Raw genomic sequence first — 22,520 nt, 5'->3', positions numbered from 1 at the left:
TGAATACAGGAGTTGGGATGTCTTGTTGAAGTTGTACAAGACATTAGTAAGGCCACACTTGGAATACTGTGTACAGTTCTGGTCACCCTATTATAGAAAGGATATTATTAAACTAGAAAGAGTGCAGAAAAGATTTACTAGGATGCTACCGGGACTTGATGGTTTGACTTACAGGGAGAGGTTAGACAGACTGGGACTTTTTTCCCTGGAGAGTAGGAGGTTTCGGGGTGATCTTATACAAGTCTATAAAATAATGAGGGGCATGGATAAGGTCGATAGTCAAAATCTTTTCCCAAAGGTAGGGGAGTCTATAACGAGGGGGCATAGATTTAAGGTGAGAGGGGAGAGATACAAAAGGGTCCAGAGGGGCAATTTTTTCACTCAAAGGGTGGTGAGTGTCTGGAACGAGCTGCCAGAGGCAGTAGTAGAGGCGGGTACAATTTTGTCTTTTAAAAAGCATTTGGACAGTTACATGGGTAAGATGGGTATAGAGGGATATGGGCCAAGTGCAGGCAATTGGGACTAGCTTAGTGGTATAAACTGGGCGACATGGACATGTTGGGCCGAAGGGCCTGTTTCCATGTTGTAACTTCTATGATTCTATGATTCTAATATGGTTAGTTATTATTCACTGATTGGATCCCACACAATGTGGTTAGTTATTATTCACTGGATCCCACACAATGTGGTTAGTTATTATTCACTGGATCCCACACAATGTGGTTAGTTATTATTCACTGATTGGATCCCACACACTATGGTTAGTTATCTATCACTGATTGAAGTTTCTCGGTCTTGTTTCCATGACAGCGTGCTGAACCGGTCTCCTGCCTACCTCGTCCACGAGATCATCCTAGTTGACGACTTCAGTGATGACCGTGAGTATTGGACAGTGTCCAGACTGCCCCTTTCTTTAACCACTCTCGTCACAGGAAAACCTTGCCTCTCATTGTTGCAGTGACTACAGCATAATTTAAAAGTAAACTGGATAAATGAAAATAAAGGATATGAAAGGACACGGGGTCAGGGAAAAGTAATAGGATTACAGTAGATTACTCCAGTTGAAGAACTAACACCAGCACAGGCGCAATGGGCTGAATGGCCTCGTTCTGCGCTGTAAATTTTAGCTTTCTGTCTATTTCTGTAACACCAGTTTGATCCACTGAGTAATGGAGTTGTTGTAAACTGTTATATGAAACCTGTGGTGTTGCTTCTGGTCAGTTGAAGAATGTAAGTTTTATTATCTAAAAGATGGCGACATTTGGGAGTCAGACTTCAGAAATTCATTCCACGGCACCATCTACTGGACAGAGCCCGCAACTACACCGTTATAGCCAACTGTTTACATAGGCAGTTTCAATGTTAACTCTTAACATCGAAGATTGACCAAAACTCGTGACAGCTAGAGGTTGGACAGGAAGTGCGAGCATACAGAAGACTTTTAATAATATACTGCGGGATCTCCAGGGAAGCCAGAGGAAGCATTCATAAGAAAGTAGTGGGTAAAGAAGAAGCAAAAGGGAGTGCATCGCAATCTGATTTTAGAACCCAAAAAGGGAGAGAACAATTACATTTAAAAATTAACCCTCATTAAAAACTGTTTAAAAAAAGAGTTAAAATGTGACACTGAAACTTACCTGGAGAGAAACCAAGATGGCGGCTGGAGTCTGTGAGAGATCCCAGAAACCTGGGTAAGTGGGGCTTTTGAAACTCCATCTGGTGATAGAAACGTGTTGCTGCAGGCATGACTGTGTGACAGCTACCTTAACAATGGGGAATCCCATCCAGGTGCTGCCTAGAGTCAGGACAGACGGATGATGCCCAAATAAGGTGTGTGGGATGAACACAGCAAATTGAACATACCGTGTGGATAGCCATATAAATACTGTGGCCACAAGAGCAGGTCAGAGGCTGGGTATTCTGCGGCGAGTGACTCACCTCCTAACTCCCCAAAGCCTTTCCACCATCTATAAGGCACAAGTCAGGAGTGTGATGGAATACTCTCCACTTGCCTGGATGAGTGCAGCTCCAACAACACTCAAGAAGCTCGACACCATCCAGGACAAAGCAGCCCGCTTGATTGGCACCCCATCCACCACCCTAAACATTCACTCCCTCCACCACCGGCGCACTGTGGCTGCAGTGTGCACCATCCACAGGATGCACTGCAGCAACTCACCAAGGCTTCTTCGACAGCACCTCACAAACCCGCGACCTCTACCGCCTAGAAAGACAAGGGCAGCAGGCACATGGGAACAACACCACCTGCACGTTCCCCTCCAAGTCACACACCATCCCCACTTGGAAATATATCGCCGTTCCTTCATTGTCGCTGGGTCAAAATCCTGGAACTCCCTTCCTGACAGCACTGTGGGAGAACCTTCACCACACGGACTGCAGCGGTTCAAGAAGGCGGCTCACCACCACCTTCTCAAGGACAATTAGGGATGGGCAATAAATGCCGGCCTCGCCAGCGACACCCACATCCCATGAACGAATAAAAAAAAATATATACTGTGCTGCGGCTGGCATCTCGACCCTGAACTGGCAGTGCCCTCATTGGCCTGAACACCCGCTCTCAGACACAGAGAGAGGCACTGCCCTGTGACAACAGTGTTAAATGTACGGACACAAGAATACCTATATTTAAAGAATCTTTAAAGTCACGGGGTTGGGGTGGCAGGGGAATCTCTTTTCGTCCTGTTCATGTTTTATTTAATGGCTGTTCATTGAGACCTCTCACTGGGCCTGCCCCGGCTGACCCTCCATAACTGGGCACAGAGGGTGTGCCGAGGAGACCCCTGCTCCCACACGCTGGTCCATAAACAGGTCATCAACTGAGTCTTAAATAGCACAGACAGGAATGTGCCTAACTGTGTTAACCATTGCGCTAATTAATAGCTCATAGACTAAAGGAACAGGGTTAAAGTGGCTAAACGAGAACGTGGTGGAACAATGCAGGAATTCCCATAGACGCTGGGATGTTGGGAATTCCCATGGATGCTGGGACATTGGAAATTCCCATACACACAGTAACAATGGGAATTCCATAGACGCTGGGATGATGGGAATTCCTGTAGACACTGGGACGATGGGTGCCCTGATCAGAAACTCGAGAGGAGCTATTTTTTTTATTTGTTGGCAGGATGTGGACAATGCTGAATTTCTTGCCCATCCCTAGTTACCCTGAGATGGCAGTCGTGGATCTTCACCTTGTGATTGTTTTAACAACCGAGGGGCTTGCCAGGCCAATTCACAAAGCATTAAGTGTCACCACGTACCTGGACAGGTAGAAAAAGTAATCAAAAAGGCTAATGGGATGTTGGCCTTTGTCTCATGGGGGCTGGAATACAAAGGGGAGGAAGTTATATTACAGCTGTACAAGAGCTCTGGTTAGACCCCATCTGGAGACTGTGTTCAGTTCTGGGCACCGCACCTCAGGAAGGATACACTGGCCTTGGAGGGGGTGCAGCGCAGATTGACCAGAATGATACCGGGGCTAAATGGGTTAAATTATGAGGACAGGTTGCACAGACTAGGCTTGTATTCTCTTGAATATAGAAGATTAAGGGGTGATCTAATTGAGGTGTTTCAGATGATTAAAGCATTTGATAGGTTAGATAGAGAGAAACTATTTCCTCTGGCGGAAAGAGTCCAGAACAAGGAGGCATAACTTTAAAATTAGAACTAGGCCGTTCAGGGGTGATGTCAGAAAGCACTTCACACAAAGGGTAGTGGACAGATTTCTGGGCTCTAGGGGAATCAAGGGATATGGGGATCGGGCAGGAACGTGGAGTTGAGGTCAAAGGTCAGCCATGATCTGATTGAATGGCAGAGCAGGCTCGAGGGGCCATGTGGCCTGCTCCTGCTCCTATTTCTTATGTTCTGATGTTCTTATAGAAATCTGGAACTCTCTCCCCCAAAAAGCTGTTGAGGCTGGGAGTCAATTGAAAATTTGAAAATTGCGATTGATATGTTTTTGTTGGGTAAGAATATTAAGGCTTACAGAACCAAGGCAGTTAAGATGGAGTTAAGATACAGATCAGCCAGGATCTAATTGAATGGCAGAACACGCTGATTGGCCTCCTCCAGTTCCTGTGTAGTGTGAGACTGAAGTCACATGTTGGCCCAGACCAGGCAGCAGGTTCCCTTCTCTGAACTTCACTGGATACGGGCCGGAGGATTGGAGGACTGCTAATGTTGTACCGTTGCTTAAAAAGGGAGCGAGGGATAGACCGAGTAATTACAGGCCGGTGAGCCTAACCTCGGTGGTGGGCAAATTATTGGAATCAATTCTGAGGGACAGGATAAAACGTCACTTAGAAAGGCATGGACTAATCAAGGACAGTCAGCGCGGATTTGTTAAGGGGACGTCATGTCTGACTAACTTGATTGAATTTTTCGAGGAGGTGACAAGGAGGATCGATGAGGGTAGCATAATTGATGTAGTCAACTTGGATTTTACAAGGCTTTTGACAAGGTCCCACATGGCAGATTGGTCAAAAAAGTAAAGGCTCATGGGATTGAAGGGAATGTGGCAAATTGGATCCAAAATTGGCTCAGTGGCAGGAAGCAAAGAGTAATGGTCGATGAGTGTTTTTGCAACTGGAAGGCTGTTTCCAGTGGGGTGCCGCAGGGCTCGATACTAGGTCCTTTGCTTTTTGTTGTATACTTTAACGATTTGGACTTAAACGTAGGGGACATGATTAAGAAATTTGCGGATGACACAAAGATAGGCCGTGTGGTTGATAGTGAGGAGGAAAGCAGTAGACTTCAGGAAGAGATCAATGGATTGGTCAGATGGGCAGAAAAGTGGCAAATGAAGTTCAAACCGGAGAAGTGTGAGGTAATGCATTTGGGGAGAGCAAACAAGGCAAGGGAATACACCTCCCCTTGACATTCAACGGCATTATCATCGCTGAATCCCCCACCATCAACATCCTGGGGGTCACCATTGACCAGAAACTTAACTGGACCAGCCATATAAATACTGTGGCTACAAGAGCAGGTCAGAGGCTGGGTATTCTGCGGCGAGTGACTCACCTCCTGACTCCCCAAAGCCTTTCCACCATCTACAAGGCACAAGTCAGGAGTGTGATGGAATACTCTCCACTTGCTTGGATGAGTGCAGCTCCAACAACACTCAAGAAGCTCGACACCATCCAAGATAAAGCAGCCCGCTTAATTGGCATCCCATCCACCACCCTAAACATTCACTCCCTTCACCACCGGCGCACAGTGGCTGCAGTGTGTACCATCCACAGGATGCACTGCAGCAACTCGCCAAGGCTTCTTCGACAGCACCTCCCAAACCCACGACCTCTACCACCTAGAAGGACAAGAGCAGCAGGTACATGGGAACAACACCACTGGCACATTCCCCTCCAAGTCACACACCATCCCAACTTGGAAATATATCGCCGTTCCTTCATCGTCACTGGGTTAAAATCCTGGAACTCCCTTCCTAACAGCACTGTGGGAGAACCTTCACCACACGGACTGCAGCGGTTCAAGAAGGCGGCTCACCACCACCTTCTCAAGGGCAATTAGGGATGGGCAATAAATGCCGGCCTTGCCAGCGACGCCCACATCCCATGAACGAATAAAAAAAAAAAAAAAATGGGAGGTTACTGAGAGGTGTAGAGGAAGTGAGGGACCTTGGAGTGCATGTCCACAGATCCCTGAAGGTAGCAGGACAGGTAGATAAGGTGGTTAAGAAGGCATATGGAATACTTTCCTTTATTAGCCGAGGCATAGAATATAAGAGCAGGGAGGTAATGCTGGAACTGTATAGAACACTGGTTAGGCCATAGCTTGAATACTGTGTACAGTTCTGGTCACCACATTACAGGAAGGATGTAATTGCACTCGAGAGGGTACTGAGGAGATTTACGAGGATGTTGCCAGGAGTGGAGAATTTTAGCTATGATGACAGATTGGATAGGCTGGGGTTGTTTTCCTTGGAACAGAGGAGGCTGAGGGATGATTTGATTGAGGTGTACAAAATTATGAGGGGCCAAGAGAGAGTGGATAGGAAGGACCTATTTCCCTTAGCGGAGGGGTCAATAACCAGCGAGCATAGATTTAAAGTGATTGGTAGAAGGATTAGAGCGGGAATGAGGACATTTTTTTCACCCAGAGGGTGGTGGGGGTCTGGAACTCACTGCCTGAGAGGGTGGTAGAGGCAGAAACCCTCATCACATTTAAAAAATGACCTGCAGGGCTACGAACCAAATGCGAGAAAGTGGGATTAGGCTGGATGGCTCGTTTCTCAGCCGGCGCGAACATAATGGGCCGAATGGCCTCCTTCTGTGCCGTAAATTTTCTATGATTCTACGGTCATTAGTGAACTAGCTGGGTTTTTTTTTAAACTGCTAACCTACAAATTACCAGCTTTTATTAAATTCAATTGGACAACTGGTGGGATTTGAACTCACAACCTCTGGGTTGCTAGCCTGATTGCCATAACTCTTACACGACCACACCCTGACCTTTTGGTGTTATTGTCCCTGCAGCAGACGACTGCCGGTTGCTGACCAGACTTCCGAAGGTGAAATGTTTGCGGAACGTGCAACGCGAAGGTGAGATGGGAGTGGGAGGTGGCGGGAAATTGAATGGTTGTTTTACGAACTTTACGTCCTGCTGAGCATTTCCCAGGATTTTCTGTTTTTATTGCAGATTTTCAGCATCCGCAGTGGTTTTGCTTTTGTTTTACGCAACTGGGCGTGGCACAGATTCCGGGGCTGTGAAAGTGGATGGCACCTTTAATTAAAGGAGCAACTCCTCAGGGGGTGGTGTGGGTGTGTTGGGGGAGGGGTGGGGGAAGAAGGGGGAGGGGCATGGTAGTGCAGTAACCTCACCCCAGCAGACCAAAGACAGAACAGTTTGATTTCTTATCTGAGGGGGCCCAATGACCCTGTTCTCTTTAATGCCTATTTTCTTCCCTCCTCTCCTGAAGGCGCTAACTCAACACTGAGCTACTTTTCTGCAGGGCTTCAGTGACGTCGTCTCAGACGTGCGTTTTCCATGTGCGAGTGTCAGCAGGCTATTTGACTACGGAGCACTTCACGCCCGATCCGGTCATCGCTCGAGGCTTTTTCCAGCGGGGTTGACAGTCGTGGGGGAGAGAAGCCCGGCGAGGTTTGCCCGCCCTTGGCCCACTGAGGCCGGTTTCCACAACGCTCCTCCTGTGCTGCCGTGGTTGAGGTCAGCCCTCTCGAGCCCAGACTGGGGATCGGAGGCAGGGCGTTCCTGGTCTGCGTGGCCTGTGCTGGAAGGAAGAGAATGCATTTAGACAGGAGCTTTATCCCATCCTCATGGTGTCCCACAGCACTTCACGGCCAGCTAATTACTCGTGAAGCAAGTCTTACGTGGACAACTACAGCAGTCGATCTGTGCACAGCAAGATCCCACAAACAGCGAGTGCGATAACGGACCAATTGATCTGTTTTTGGAGGAGGAATGTTGGCCAGCAGTGCTGGGAGAACTCCCATGCTATTCCTTGAATTGTGTCCTGGGATCTTTTACATCCTCCTGGGAGTACAGATGGGGATGGTTTAATGGGGACAATTTTCAATTGCTGGCCACCGTTTCTCGACTGAAAAATGGGCGGTTGGCAGTTGACCATCAGGAGGGGGTGGTGGGGGTGGGGGAGGAGGGGAGGAGGGGCACCTTGGCCTGTTTAATGGGTGAGCAGCACAGCTGGCTTTTTCCGATGGGACCGACACCATTGTTGGAGCCTTAGTGCAGCTTTGAGGTATCAATGGGCCGAGTGTGCTGTGGACAACTGAGGGGCAGGAGGGCAGTCAGTGTTTCCAGCATTTGTATCTTTTCTTTTTTATCAGAGCCATTTACCTGCACTTTTTAAATATTCTGTGCATGAAGAGCACAAGATAGACACAGATGAGGGAGGCCCCCGACAGCCCATCGAAGCTGACCACCTGAACTCCACTCTGCCACACTTTCCAGCAGGGGACAATGAAGAGTAGCCAACATTTTATCCCTCGCCCAACATCACCAAAACAGTTTAATTGGTCATTGATCTCATTGCTGTTTGTGGGAGCTTGCTGTGCGCAAATTGGCTGCCACATTACCCTACAATACAACAACAACAAGTTGCATTTCTCCAGTGCCTTGAACACAGTAAAACATCCCGAAATGCTTCACAGAAGCAATTATCAGACAAGACTTGACACCAAGCCACAAAAGGAGATAGTGACCAAAAGCTTGGTCAAAGAGGTAGGTTTTAAGGAGCGTTTTAAAGGAGGAGAGAGAGGTAGAGAGGTGGAGAGGTTTAGGGAGGGAATTCCAGAGTTTAGGGCCCAGGCAGCTGAAGGCACGGCCGCCAATGGTTCAACAGTGATGACACTTGAAGAGTATTTCATTGGCTGTGAAGCACTTTGGGATATCCTGTGGTTGTGAAAGGCGCTATATAAATGCAAGTCCTTTATTTTATCCTGTTAATGGGTGAAATGATAATGGGACTAATGTCTGGGTCTCACTGAGATTAAAGAAGAACACTCAGCATCAACCTCCATTTTGTGACATCCAACAGTCTGATCACTGGTCTGAAGTTTGCTGCTGATTGACTGATCGCTCAGCCTCTGACCAATAATCCAGGCTCCAACTAGGGGTCATAGTCTCAGGATAAGGGGTCGGCCATTTAAGACTGAGATGAGGAGAAATTTCTTCACTCAGAGAGTTGTGAATCTTTGGAATTCTCTACCCCAGAGGGCTGTGGATGCTCAGTCGTTGAGTATATTCAAGGCTGAGATTGATAGATTTTTGGACTCTGAGGGAATCAAGGGATATGGAGATCAGGCGGGAAAGTGGAGTTGAGGTAGAAGATCAGCCATGATCTGATTGAATGGCGGAGCAGGCTCGAGGGGCCATACGGCCGACTCCTGCTCCTATTTCTTAAGTTCTTATGTTCTTATTTGGTCAGTGAGTAGTGTCTCTCTGAATAGAGGCCCTCCATGGGTCAGTTCCTACATGCGCCCCATGCCAACTTCTCAGTATCTGGGGCACGAAGGTAAAATGGCAGCCCTGACATCCAGCGAGGGGATGTGGGCGTTGGCGCTCCGATGGGAGGGAGATTGCAGCTTGAGATTTCTTCTGGGCACTGTATGAAAAGCAGCAGAGAAGAGGGATCGAGGGGGCGTCCTCATAGAAAGTGGGGGTGGGGAGGCCACAGTAACAAGCAGATTGGGGAGGGGGATTAGGAGGCGTCTGGAGCCAGGATGATTACGCCCTGGCGAGGGGAGTGGGTGTGTCACAATCACACCTGCGACAAGAGAACGAGTTCAACCAGAAATGCACAAAGATGATTGAGCTTTCCTGATATGGCTCACTGACTCTCGGTAATGACGTTCTCCTTCTGATTAGGATTAATCAGGTCTCGGGTCCGTGGTGCAGACGCAGCTGAAGCCAAAGTACTGACCTTCCTGGATAGTCACTGCGAGGTGAACAAAGACTGGCTGCCTCCCCTTCTACAGAGAACGAAAGAGGTGAGATACACCCTGTCAACGGGAGAGTTACGGCAGAGATACACCCCGTCAACGGGAAAGTAATGGCAGAAATACACCCCGTCACAGAACATACATACGAACAGACGAATTAAGAGCAGGAGTAGGCCATTCGGCCCCTCGAGCCTGCTCTGCTATTTGGTAAGATCATGGCTGATCTGATTGTGACCTCAACCCTACTTTCCCGTCTACCTACAATAACCTTTGACTCCCTTGTTAATCAGGAATCTATCGAACTCAGCCTTAAAATATTCAATGACCCTGCCTCCACCGCTCTCTGGGGAAGGGAGTTCCACAGACTCACAACCCTCAGAGAAAAACATTCTCCTCATCTCATCTCCATCTTAAATGGGAGACCCCTTACTTTTAAACTGTGGCCCCTAGTTCTCCGACAAGGGGAAACATCCTCTCAACATCTACCCCTTCTAGTCCCCTCAGGATCTTATATGTTTCAATAAGATCACCTCTCATTCTTCAAAACTCCAGTGTATACAGGCCCAACTAATCATAAGTGGCAAGTAACATTCACGCCAGACAAGTGCCGGGCAATGACCATCTCCAACAAGAGAGAGTCTAACCACCTCCCCTTGACATTCAATGGCATTACCATCGCCGAATCCCCCACCATCAACATCCCGGGGGTCACCATTGACCAGAAACTTAACTGGACCAGCCATATAAATACTGTGGCTACAAGAGCAGGTCAGAGGCTGGGTATTCTGCGGCGAGTGACTCACCTCCTGACTCCCCAAAGCCTTTCCACCATCTACAAGGCACAAGTCAGGAGTGTGATGGAATACTCTCCACTTGCTTGGATGAGTGCAGCTCCAACAACACTCAAGAAGCTCAACACCATCCAAGATAAAGCAGCCCGCTTAATTGGCACCCCATCCACCACCCTAAACATTCACTCCCTTCACCACCGGCGCACTGTGGCTGCAGTGTGTACCATCCACAGGATGCACTGCAGCAACTTGCCAAGGCTTCTTCGACAGCACCTCCCAAACCCGCGACCTCTACCACCTAGAAGGACAAGAGCAGCAGGTACATGGGAACAACACCACCTGCATGTTCCCCTCCAAGTCACACACCATCCCGACTTGGAAATATATCGCCGTTCCTTCATCATTGCTGGGTCAAAATCTAGAAACTCCCTTCCTAACAGCACTGTGGGAGAACCTTCACCACACGGACTGCAATGGTTCAAGAAGGCGGCTCACCACCACCTTCCCAGGGGCTATTAGGGATGGGCAAACCAGCGACGCCCACATCCCATGAACGAATAAAAAAAAAACTTGTCCAACCTTTCCTCATAAGATAACCCCCTCATCCCAGGAATCAGTCGAGTGAACCTTCTCTGAACCACCTCCAAAGCAATTATGTCCTTTCTTAAATAAGGAGACCAAAACATCACAGTATTCTAGATGTGGTCTCACCAAATTCCCTGTACAACTGTAGCAAAACATCTCTACTTTTATATTCCATTACTCTTGCAATAAATGACAACATTCCATTTACCTTCCTAATCACTTGCTGTACCTGCATACTAACTTTTTGTGATTCATGTACCAGGACACCCAGATCCCTCTGTACCTCAGAGTTCTGCAGTCTCTCTCCATTAAATAATATACTGCTTTTCTATTCCTCCTGCCAAAGTGGACAAGTTCACTTTTTCCCACATTATACTCCATCTGCCACTTAACCTATCTATATCCCTTTGCAGACTCCTTTTGTCCTCTTCACAACTTACTTTCCTACCTCCCTTTGTGTCATCAGCAAATTTAGCAACCATACATTCGGTCCCTTCATCTAAGTGATTGATATGGATTGTAAATAGTTGAGGCCCAAGCACTGATCCCTGTGGCACTCCACTCGTTACATCTTGGCAATCTGAAAATGACCCATTTGTGCCTACTCTGTGTTTCCTATTAGATGACCAGTCCTTTATCCATTCTAATATGTTACCCCCTACACCATGAGCTCTTATTTTGTGTAGTAGCCTTTGATGTGGCACCTAGAACCATCGAACCATAGAAAAGATACAGCACAGAAGGGGGCCATTCGGCCCATCGTGTCCGCGTCGGCTCAAAGAACAACCAGGTGCCCATTCTAATCCCACCTTCAAACACCCGGTCTGTAGCCCTGCAGCTTACAGCACTTTAGGTTCTGGTCCAGGTACTTTTTAAAAGAGTTGAGGGTACTTGCCTCTACCACCAATTCGGGCAGCGAATGCCGTACACCCACCACCCTCTGGGTAAAAAAGTTTTTCCTCATGTCCCCTCTAATCCTTCCACCAATCAGCTTAAATCTATGTCCTCCAGTTCTTGAACTCTCCGCTAGGGGAAACAGGTACTTCCTGTCTACTCTATCTAGGCCCCTCATAATTTTGTACACCTTGTCAAAATCCTTCTAGAAATCCAAGTACACCATATCCACAGGATCCCCTTTATCCACGTTGCTTGTTACTTCCTCAGAGAACTCTAATAAAGTAGTCAAACACAATTTCCCTTTCACAAAGCAGTGCTGACTCTGCCTGATTGCATTGAGATTTTCTAAGTGCCCTGCTATAACCGCCTTAATAATAGATTCTAGCATTTTCCCTATGACGGATGTTAAGCTAACTGGCCTGTAGTTTCCTGCTTTCTGTCTCCCTCCTTTCTTGAATAGAGGAGTTACATTCGCTATTTTCCAATCTGATGGGACCCTTCCAGAATCTAGGGAATTTTGGAAAATTAATACCAATGCATCTACAATCTCTGCAGCCACTTCTTTTAAGATCCTAGAATGAAATCCATCAGGACCTGGGGACTTGTCACCTTTTAGTTCTAATATTTTTTTCAGAACTCTTTCCCTGGTGATTGTAAATGTTTTAAGTTCCTCCCTCCCTTTCACCTCTTGATTCACAATTATTTCTGGCATGTTATTTGTATCCTCTACAGTGAAGATGGATGCAAAATATCTGTTCAATTCATCCGCCATTTCTTTATTCTCCATTATTAATTCCCCAGACTCTCTCTCTTACTCTTTTCCTTTTTAAATACTTGTAGAAACTCTTACTATCTGTTTTTATATTTCTAGCTAGCTTTCTCTCGCACTCTAATTTCTCCCTCCTTATTCTTCTTTTAGTTATTCTTTGCTGTTTTTTATATTCTGTCCAATCTTCTGACCTGCCACTAATCTTTGCAGAATTGTATGCTTTTTCTTTCAATTTGATACTATCTTTAACTTCCTTTGTTAGCCACGGATGGTACGTCCTTCCCCTAGAGTCTTTCTCTCTCACTGGAATGTATCTTTGCCGAGTGTTATGAAATATCTCATTAAATGTCTGCACTGCATCTCTACTGACCCATCCCTTAACCTAATTTCCCAGTTCTCTGTCTTCATGCCCTCAGATGGCTATCAGATCGTACATATTTATTTCTATTTGAGCTGTCAATTCATCCATTTTGTTACGAATGCTATACGCATTCAGATACAAAGCCTCTAGTGCTGTCTTTTTACTATTTTTGCAACCTCTAGCCTTACCTGCTGGGGCACTCTTAAGTTTGCATGCTCTGACCCTTCCTGCCACTCTCTGATTATCATTTCCCTTATTGCTACCTTGCACTCTTGCCTTGTCTTCTTTCTTTAATTTATCACATCCTCCCTTACTTGATCCCTCGCCCCCACTATTTAGTTTAAAGCCCTCTCTACCGCCCTGGTTTTTTAAAATTCATTCATGGGATGTGGGCGTCGCTGGCAAGGCCGGCATTTATTGCCCATCCCTAATTGCCCTTGAGAAGGTGGTGGTGAGCCGCCTTCTTGAACCGCTGCAGTCCGAACACTGGCCCCAGCATGGTTGAGATGAAGCCCGTCCCAGCGGAACAGCTCCCTCTTTCCCCAGTACTGGTGCCTGTGCCCCATGAATCGAAACCCAATTCTCCCACACCAAACTCTGAGCCATGCATTCATCTCTCTGATCTGATTTACCCTGTGCCAATTTGCTCGTGGCTCTGGTAATAACCCAGAGATTATTACCTTTGAGGTTCTGCTTTTTAATTTAGCCCCTAGCTGCTCATACTCCCTAAACAGAACCTCTTAGTCCTACCTATGTCGTTGGTACCTACGTGGACCGCAACAACTGGATCCTCCCCCTCCCATTGCAAGTTCTTCTCCAGCCCAGAGCAGATGTCCAGAATCCTGGCAACGGGCAGGCAACACAGCCTTCTGGACTCTCGTTCTCAGCTGCAGAGAGCTGTGTCTATCCCCCTGACTATACAGTCCCCTACCACCACTACATTCCTGCTAACTCCCTCCCACCACTTGAATGGCTTCCTGTACAATGATGCCATGGTCAGATTGCTCACCCACCCTGCAGCCCCCACTTTATTCCTCAAACCTGTTGGAAAATTGAAAAGGCTGAGGATCCTGTGACATCACATATGATTTTTCTCAGACCGCGGTGGGTGGGTTCTGATTGGCAGCGACTGAACTCCTGCGTTCCCCACACTGTTTATTTCCCCGCTCTGGGCTCCCTTTCCCCACACTGTTTATTTCCCCGCTCTGGGCTCCCTTTCCCCACACTGATTATTTCCCCGCTCTGGGCTCCCTTTCCCCACACTGTTTATATCCCCGCTCTGGGCTCCCTTTCCCCACACTGTTTATATCCCCGCTCTGGACTCCCTTTCCCCACACTGTTTATATCCCCGCTCTGGACTCCCTTTCTCCACACTGTTTATTTCCCCGCTCTGGACTCCCTTTCCCCACACTGTTTATATCCCCGCTCTGGGCTCCCTTTCCCCACACTGTTTATTTCCCCGCTCTGGGCTCCCTTTCCCCACACTGTTTATTTCCCCGCTCTGGGCTCCCTTTCCCCACACTGTTTATATCCCCGCTCTGGGCTCCCTTTCCCCACACTGTTCATATCCCCGCTCTGGGCTCCCTTTCTCCACACTGTTTATATCCCCACTCTGGGCTCCCTTTCCCCACACTGATTATATCCCCGCTCTGGGCTCCCTTTCCCCACACTGTTCATATCCCCGCTCTGGGCTCCCTTTCCCCACACTGTTTATATCCCCGCTCTGGGCTCCCTTTCCCCACACTGTTTATATCCCCGCTCTGGGCTCCCTTTCCCCACACTGTTCATATCCCCGCTCTGGGCTCCCTTTCCCCACACTGTTTATATCCCCGCTCTGGGCTCCCTTTCCCCACACTGTTTATATCCCCGCTCTGGGCTCCCTTTCCCCACACTGTTTATTTCCCCGCTCTGGGCTCCCTTTCCCCACACTGATTATATCCCCGCTCTGGGCTCCCTTTCCCCACACTGTTCATATCCCCACTCTGGACTCCCTTTCTCCACACTGTTTATTTCCCCGCTCTGGGCTCCCTTTCCCCACACTGTTTATTTCCCCGCTCTGGGCTCCCTTTCCCCACACTGTTTATTTCCCCGCTCTGGACTCCCTTTCCCCACACTGTTTATTTCCCCGCTCTGGGCTCCCTTTCCCCACACTGTTTATATCCCCGCTCTGGGCTCCCTTTCCCCACACTGATTATTTCCCCGCTCTGGGCTCCCTTTCCCCACACTGTTTATTTCCCCGCTCTGGGCTCCCTTTCCCCACACTGTTTATTTCCCCGCTCTGGGCTCACTTTCCCCACACTGTTTATTTCCCCGCTCTGGGCTCACTTTCCCCACACTGTTTATTTCCCCGCTCTGGGCTCCCTTTCCCCACACTGTTTATATCCCCGCTCTGGGCTCCCTTTCCCCACACTGATTATTTCCCCACTCTGGGCTCCCATTCCCCACACTGTTCATATCCCCGCTCTGGGCTCCCTTTCCCCACACTGTTTATTTCCCCGCTCTGGGCTCCCTTTCCCCACACTGTTTATTTCCCCGCTCTGGGCTCCCTTTCCCCACACTGTTTATTTCCCCGCTCTGGGCTCCCTTTCCCCACACTGTTTATTTCCCCGCTCTGGGCTCCCTTTCTCCACACTGTTTATTTCCCCGCTCTGGGCTCCCTTTCCCCACACTGTTTATTTCCCCGCTCTGGGCTCCCTTTCCCCACACTGTTTATTTCCCCGCTCTGGGCTCCCTTTCCCCACACTGTTTATATCCCCGCTCTGGGCTCCCTTTCCCCACACTGTTTATTTCCCCGCTCTGGGCTCCCTTTCCCCACACTGTTTATTTCCCCGCTCTGGGCTCCCTTTCCCCACACTGTTTATATCCCCGCTCTGGGCTCCCTTTCCCCACACTGATTATATCCCCGCTCTGGGCTCACTTTCCCCACACTGTTTATATCCCCGCTCTGGGCTCCCTTTCCCCACACTGTTTATATCCCCGCTCTGGGCTCCCTTTCCCCACACTGTTTATATCCCCGCTCTGGGCTCCCTTTCCCCACACTGTTTATATCCCCGCTCTGGGCTCACTTTCCCCACACTGTTTATTTCCCCGCTCTGGGCTCCCTTTCCCCACACTGTTTATATCCCCGCTCTGGACTCCCTTTCCCCACACTGTTTATTTCCCCGCTCTGGACTCCCTTTCCCCACACTGTTTATATCCCCGCTCTGGGCTCCCTTTCTCCACACTGTTTATATCCCCGCTCTAGGCTCCCTTTCCCCACACTGTTTATATCCCCGCTCTGGGCTCCCTTTCCCCACACTGTTTATATCCCCACTCTGGGCTCCCTTTCCCCACACTGTTTATATCCCCGCTCTGGGCTCCCTTTCCCCACACTGTTTATTTCCCCGCTCTGGGCTCCCTTTCCCCACACTGTTTATATCCCCGCTCTGGGCTCCCTTTCCCCACACTGTTTATATCCCCACTCTGGGCTCACTTTCCCCACACTGTTTATATCCCCGCTCTGGGCTCCCTTTCCCCACACTGTTTATATCCCCGCTCTGGGCTCCCTTTCCCCACACTGTTTATATCCCCGCTCTGGGCTCCCTTTCTCCACACTGTTTATATCCCCACTCTGGGCTCCCTTTCCCCACACTGTTTATATCCCCGCTCTGGACTCCCTTTCCCCACACTGTTTATTTCCCCGCTCTGGACTCCCTTTCCCCACACTGTTTATTTCCCCGCTCTGGGCTCCCTTTCCCCACACTGTTTATATCCCCGCTCTGGGCTCCCTTTCCCCACACTGTTTATATCCCCGCTCTGGGCTCCCTTTCCCCACACTGTTTATATCCCCGCTCTGGGCTCCCTTTCCCCACACTGTTTATATCCCCGCTCTGGACTCCCTTTCCCCACACTGTTTATATCCCCACTCTGGGCTCCCTTTCCCCACACTGTTTATATCCCCGCTCTGGGCTCCCTTTCCCCACACTGTTTATATCCCCGCTCTGGGCTCCCTTTCTCCACACTGTTTATATCCCCGCTCTGGGCTCCCTTTCCCCACACTGTTTATATCCCCGCTCTGGGCTCCCTTTCCCCACACTGTTCATATCCCCGCTCTGGGCTCCCTTTCCCCACACTGTTTATTTCCCCGCTCTGGGCTCCCTTTCCCCACACTGTTTATTTCCCCGCTCTGGGCTCCCTTTCCCCACACTGATTATATCCCCGCTCTGGGCTCCCTTTCCCCACACTGTTTATTTCCCCGCTCTGGGCTCCCTTTCCCCACACTGTTTATATCCCCGCTCTGGGCTCCCTTTCCCCACACTGTTCATATCCCCGCTCTGGGCTCCCTTTCCCCACACTGTTTATTTCCCCGCTCTGGGCTCCCTTTCCCCACACTGTTTATATCCCCGCTCTGGTCTCCCTTTCCCCACACTGATTATTTCCCCGCTCTGGGCTCCCTTTCCCCACACTGTTTATATCCCCGCTCTGGGCTCCCTTTCCCCACACTGTTTATATCCCCGCTCTGGGCTCCCTTTCCCCACACTGTTTATTTCCCCGCTCTGGGCTCCCTTTCCCCACACTGTTTATTTCCCCGCTCTGGGCTCCCTTTCCCCACACTGTTTATTTCCCCGCTCTGGGCTCCCTTTCCCCACACTGTTTATTTCCCCGCTCTGGGCTCACTTTCCCCACACTGTTTATATCCCCGCTCTGGGCTCCCTTTCCCCACACTGTTTATATCCCCGCTCTGGGCTCCCTTTCCCCACACTGTTTATATCCCCGCTCTGGACTCCCTTTCCCCACACTGTTTATTTCCCCGCTCTGGGCTCCCTTTCCCCACACTGTTTATATCCCCGCTCTGGGCTCCCTTTCTCCACACTGTTTATATCCCCGCTCTGGGCTCCCTTTCCCCACACTGTTTATTTCCCCGCTCTGGGCTCCCTTTCCCCACACTGTTTATATCCCCGCTCTGGGCTCCCTTTCCCCACACTGTTTATTTCCCCGCTCTGGGCTCCCTTTCCCCACACTGTTTATTTCCCCGCTCTGGGCTCCCTTTCCCCACACTGTTTATTTCCCCGCTCTGGGCTCCCTTTCCCCACACTGTTTATTTCCCCGCTCTGGGCTCCCTTTCCCCACACTGTTTATTTCCCCGCTCTGGGCTCACTTTCCCCACACTGTTTATTTCCCCGCTCTGGGCTCCCTTTCCCCACACTGTTTATATCCCCGCTCTGGGCTCCCTTTCCCCACACTGTTTATATCCCCGCTCTGGGCTCCCTTTCCCCACACTGTTTATATCCCCGCTCTGGGCTCCCTTTCCCCACACTGTTTATATCCCCGCTCTGGACTCCCTTTCCCCACACTGTTTATTTCCCCGCTCTGGACTCCCTTTCCCCACACTGTTTATATCCCCGCTCTGGGCTCCCTTTCTCCACACTGTTTATATCCCCGCTCTGGGCTCCCTTTCCCCACACTGTTTATATCCCCGCTCTGGGCTCCCTTTCCCCACACTGTTTATATCCCCGCTCTGGGCTCCCTTTCCCCACACTGTTTATATCCCCGCTCTGGGCTCCCTTTCTCCACACTGTTTATATCCCCACTCTGGGCTCCCTTTCCCCACACTGTTTATATCCCCGCTCTGGGCTCCCTTTCCCCACACTGTTTATATCCCCGCTCTGGGCTCCCTTTCCCCACACTGTTTATATCCCCGCTCTGGACTCCCTTTCCCCACACTGTTTATATCCCCACTCTGGGCTCCCTTTCCCCACACTGTTTATATCCCCGCTCTGGACTCCCTTTCCCCACACTGTTTATATCCCCACTCTGGGCTCCCTTTCCCCACACTGTTTATTTCCCCGCTCTGGGCTCCCTTTCCCCACACTGTTTATATCCCCGCTCTGGGCTCCCTTTCCCCACACTGTTTATATCCCCGCTCTGGGCTCCCTTTCCCCACACTGTTTATTTCCCCGCTCTGGGCTCCCTTTCCCCACACTGTTTATTTCACCGCTCTGGGCTCCCTTTCCCCACACTGTTTATTTCCCCGCTCTGGGCTCCCTTTCCCCACACTGTTCATATCCCCGCTCTGGGCTCCCTTTCCCCACACTGTTTATTTCCCCGCTCTGGGCTCCCTTTCCCCACACTGTTTATATCCTCGCTCTGTGCTCCCTTTCCCCACACTGTTTATTTCCCCGCTCTGGGCTCACTTTCCCCACACTGTTTATATCCCCGCTCTGGGCTCCCTTTCCCCACACTGTTTATATCCCCGCTCTGGACTCCCTTTCCCCACACTGTTTATTTCCCCGCTCTGGACTTCCTTTCCCCACACTGTTTATATCCCCGCTCTGGGCTCCCTTTCTCCACACTGTTTATATCCCCGCTCTGGGTTCCCTTTCCCCACACTGTTTATATCCCCGCTCTGGGCTCCCTTTCCCCACACTGTTTATATCCCCGCTCTGGGCTCCCTTTCTCCACACTGTTTATATCCCCACTCTGGGCTCCCTTTCCCCACACTGTTTATATCCCCACTCTGGGCTCCCTTTCCCCACACTGTTTATATCCCCGCTCTGGGCTCACTTTCCCAACACTGTTTATATCCCCGCTCTGGGCTCCCTTTCCCCACACTGTTTATTTCCCCGCTCTGGGCTCCCTTTCCCCACACTGTTTATTTCCCCGCTCTGGGCTCCCTTTCCCCACACTGTTCATATCCCCGCTCTGGGCTCCCTTTCCCCACACTGTTTATTTCCCCGCTCTGGGCTCCCTTTCCCCACACTGTTCATATCCCCGCTCTGGGCTCCCTTTCCCCACACTGTTTATATCCCCGCTCTGGGCTCCCTTTCCCCACACTGTTTATTTCCCCGCTCTGGGCTCCCTTTCCCCACACTGTTTATATCCCCGCTCTGGGCTCCCTTTCCCCATACTGTTTATTTCCCCACTCTGGGCTCCCTTTCTCCACACTGTTTATATCCCCACTCTGGGCTCCCTTTCCCCACACTGTTTATTTCCCCGCTCTGGGCTCCCTTTCCCCACACTGTTTATTTCCCCGCTCTGGGCTCCCTTTCCCCACACTGTTTATTTCCCCGCTCTGGGCTCCCTTTCCCCACACTGTTTATATCCCCGCTCTGGGCTCACTTTCCCCACACTGTTTATTTCCCCGCTCTGGGCTCCCTTTCCCCACACTGATTATATCCCCGCTCTGGGCTCACTTTCCCCACACTGTTTATTTCCCCGCTCTGGGCTCCCTTTCCCCACACTGTTTATATCCCCGCTCTGGGCTCCCTTTCCCCACACTGTTTATTTCCCCGCTCTGGGCTCCCTTTCCCCACACTGTTCATATCCCCGCTCTGGGCTCCCTTTCCCCACACTGTTTATTTCCCCGCTCTGGGCTCCCTTTCCCCACACTGTTCATATCCCCGCTCTGGACTCCCTTTCCCCACACTGTTCATATCCCCGCTCAGGGCTCCCTTTCCCCACACTGTTTATTTCCCCGCTCTGGGCTCCCTTTCCCCACACTGTTCATATCCCCGCTCTGGACTCCCTTTCCCCACACTGTTCATATCCCCACTCTGGGCTCCCTTTCCCCACACTGTTTATTTCCCCGCTCTGGGCTCCCTTTCCCCACACTGTTTATATCCCCGCTCTGGGCTCCCTTTCCCCACACTGTTCATATCCCCGCTCTGGGCTCCCTTTCCCCACACTGTTTATATCCCCGCTCTGGGCTCCCTTTCTCCACACTGTTCATATCCCCACTCTGGGCTCCCTTTCCCCACACTGTTTATATCCCCGCTCTGGACTCCCTTTCCCCACACTGTTCATATCCCCACTCTGGGCTCCCTTTCCCCACACTGTTTATTTCCCCGCTCTGGGCTCCCTTTCCCCACACTGTTCATATCCCCGCTCTGGGCTCCCTTTCCCCACACTGTTTATATCCCCGCTCTGGGCTCCCTTTCTCCACACTGTTCATATCCCCACTCTGGGCTCCCTTTCCCCACACTGTTTATTTCCCCACTCTGGGCTCCCTTTCCCCACACTGTTTATTTCCCCGCTCTGGGCTCCCTTTCCCCACACTGTTTATATCCCCGCTCTGGGCTCCCTTTCCCCACACTGTTTTTTCCCCGCTCCGGACTCCCTTTCCCCACACTGTTCATATCCCCGCTCTGGGCTCACTTTCCCCACACTGTTTATTTCCCCGCTCTGGGCTCCCTTTCCCCACACTGATTATATCCCCGCTCTGGGCTCCCTTTCCCCACACTGTTTATTTCCCCGCTCTGGGCTCCCTTTCCCCACACTGTTTATTTCCCCGCTCTGGGCTCCCTTTCCCCACACTGTTTATATCCCCACTCTGGGCTCCCTTTCCCCACACTGTTTATTTCCCCGCTCTGGGCTCCCTTTCCCCACACTGTTTATATCCCCGCTCTGGGCTCACTTTCCCCACACTGTTTATTTCCCCGCTCTGGGCTCCCTTTCCCCACACTGTTCATATCCCCGCTCTGGGCTCCCTTTCCCCACACTGTTTATATCCCCGCTCTGGGCTCCCTTTCCCCACACTGTTCATATCCCCGCTCTGGGCTCCCTTTCCCCACACTGTTTATATCCCCGCTCTGGGCTCCCTTTCCCCACACTGTTCATATCCCCGCTCTGGGCTCCCTTTCCCCACACTGTTTATTTCCCCGCTCTGGGCTCCCTTTCCCCACACTGTTTATTTCCCCGCTCTGGGCTCCCTTTCCCCACACTGTTTATATCCCCGCTCTGGGCTCCCTTTCCCCACACTGTTTATATCCCCGCTCTGGGCTCCCTTTCCCCACACTGTTTATTTCCCCGCTCTGGGCTCCCTTTCCCCACACTGATTATATCCCCGCTCTGGGCTCCCTTTCTCCACACTGATTATATCCCCGCTCTGGGCTCCCTTTCCCCACACTGTTCATATCCCCGCTCTGGGCTCCCTTTCCCCACACTGTTTATTTCCCCGCTCTGGGCTCCCTTTCCCCACACTGTTTATTTCCCCGCTCTGGGCTCCCTTTCCCCACACTGTTTATATCCCCGCTCTGGGCTCCCTTTCCCCACACTGATTATTTCCCCGCTCTGGGCTCCCTTTCCCCACACTGTTTATATCCCCGCTCTGGGCTCCCTTTCCCCACACTGTTTATTTCCCTGCTCTGGGCTCCCTTTCCCCACACTGTTTATATCCCCGCTCTGGGCTCCCTTTCCCCACACTGTTTATTTCCCCGCTCTGGGCTCCCTTTCCCCACACTGTTTATATCCCCGCTCTGGGCTCCCTTTCCCCACACTGTTTATATCCCCGCTCTGGGCTCCCTTTCCCCACACTGTTTATTTCCCCGCTCTGGGCTCCCTTTCCCCACACTGTTTATTTCCCCGCTCTGGGCTCCCTTTCCCCACACTGTTTATTTCCCCGCTCTGGGCTCCCTTTCCCCACACTGTTTATTTCCCCGCTCTGGGCTCACTTTCCCCACACTGTTTATATCCCCGCTCTGGGCTCCCTTTCCCCACACTGTTTATATCCCCGCTCTGGGCTCCCTTTCCCCACACTGTTTATATCCCCGCTCTGGACTCCCTTTCCCCACACTGTTTATTTCCCCGCTCTGGGCTCCCTTTCCCCACACTGTTTATATCCCCGCTCTGGGCTCCCTTTCTCCACACTGTTTATATCCCCGCTCTGGGCTCCCTTTCCCCAC

General features: G+C 50.6%; 1 protein-coding gene across 2 annotated transcripts in view; it reads left to right on the top strand.

Annotated features, from left to right (window-relative positions):
- The first annotated feature begins 742 nt into the window (after positions 1-742).
- The window catches only part of galnt14 (UDP-N-acetyl-alpha-D-galactosamine:polypeptide N-acetylgalactosaminyltransferase 14 (GalNAc-T14)), a 118,941-nt gene continuing 97,163 nt past the window's right edge, over positions 743-22,520 (top strand). Inside the window, exons 1-3 of one of the 2 annotated variants that reach the window (XM_067978935.1) lie at positions 743-878; positions 6,519-6,581; positions 9,385-9,506. In XM_067978935.1, the coding sequence (XP_067835036.1) occupies positions 758-878; positions 6,519-6,581; positions 9,385-9,506 (306 nt within the window). In that variant the 5' untranslated portion in view covers positions 743-757. Of the gene's footprint in view, positions 879-6,515; positions 6,582-9,384; positions 9,507-22,520 lie in introns of both variants that reach the window. The other variant, XM_067978934.1, reaches the window with a different exon arrangement.

Source organism: Heptranchias perlo, unplaced genomic scaffold (assembly GCF_035084215.1).
Source record: "Heptranchias perlo isolate sHepPer1 unplaced genomic scaffold, sHepPer1.hap1 HAP1_SCAFFOLD_427, whole genome shotgun sequence".
Taxonomy (NCBI): Eukaryota; Metazoa; Chordata; class Chondrichthyes; order Hexanchiformes; family Hexanchidae; genus Heptranchias; species Heptranchias perlo.
The sequence above is the reverse complement of the archived record's forward strand: the minus strand, read 5'-3'. Positions and strand labels throughout refer to the sequence as shown.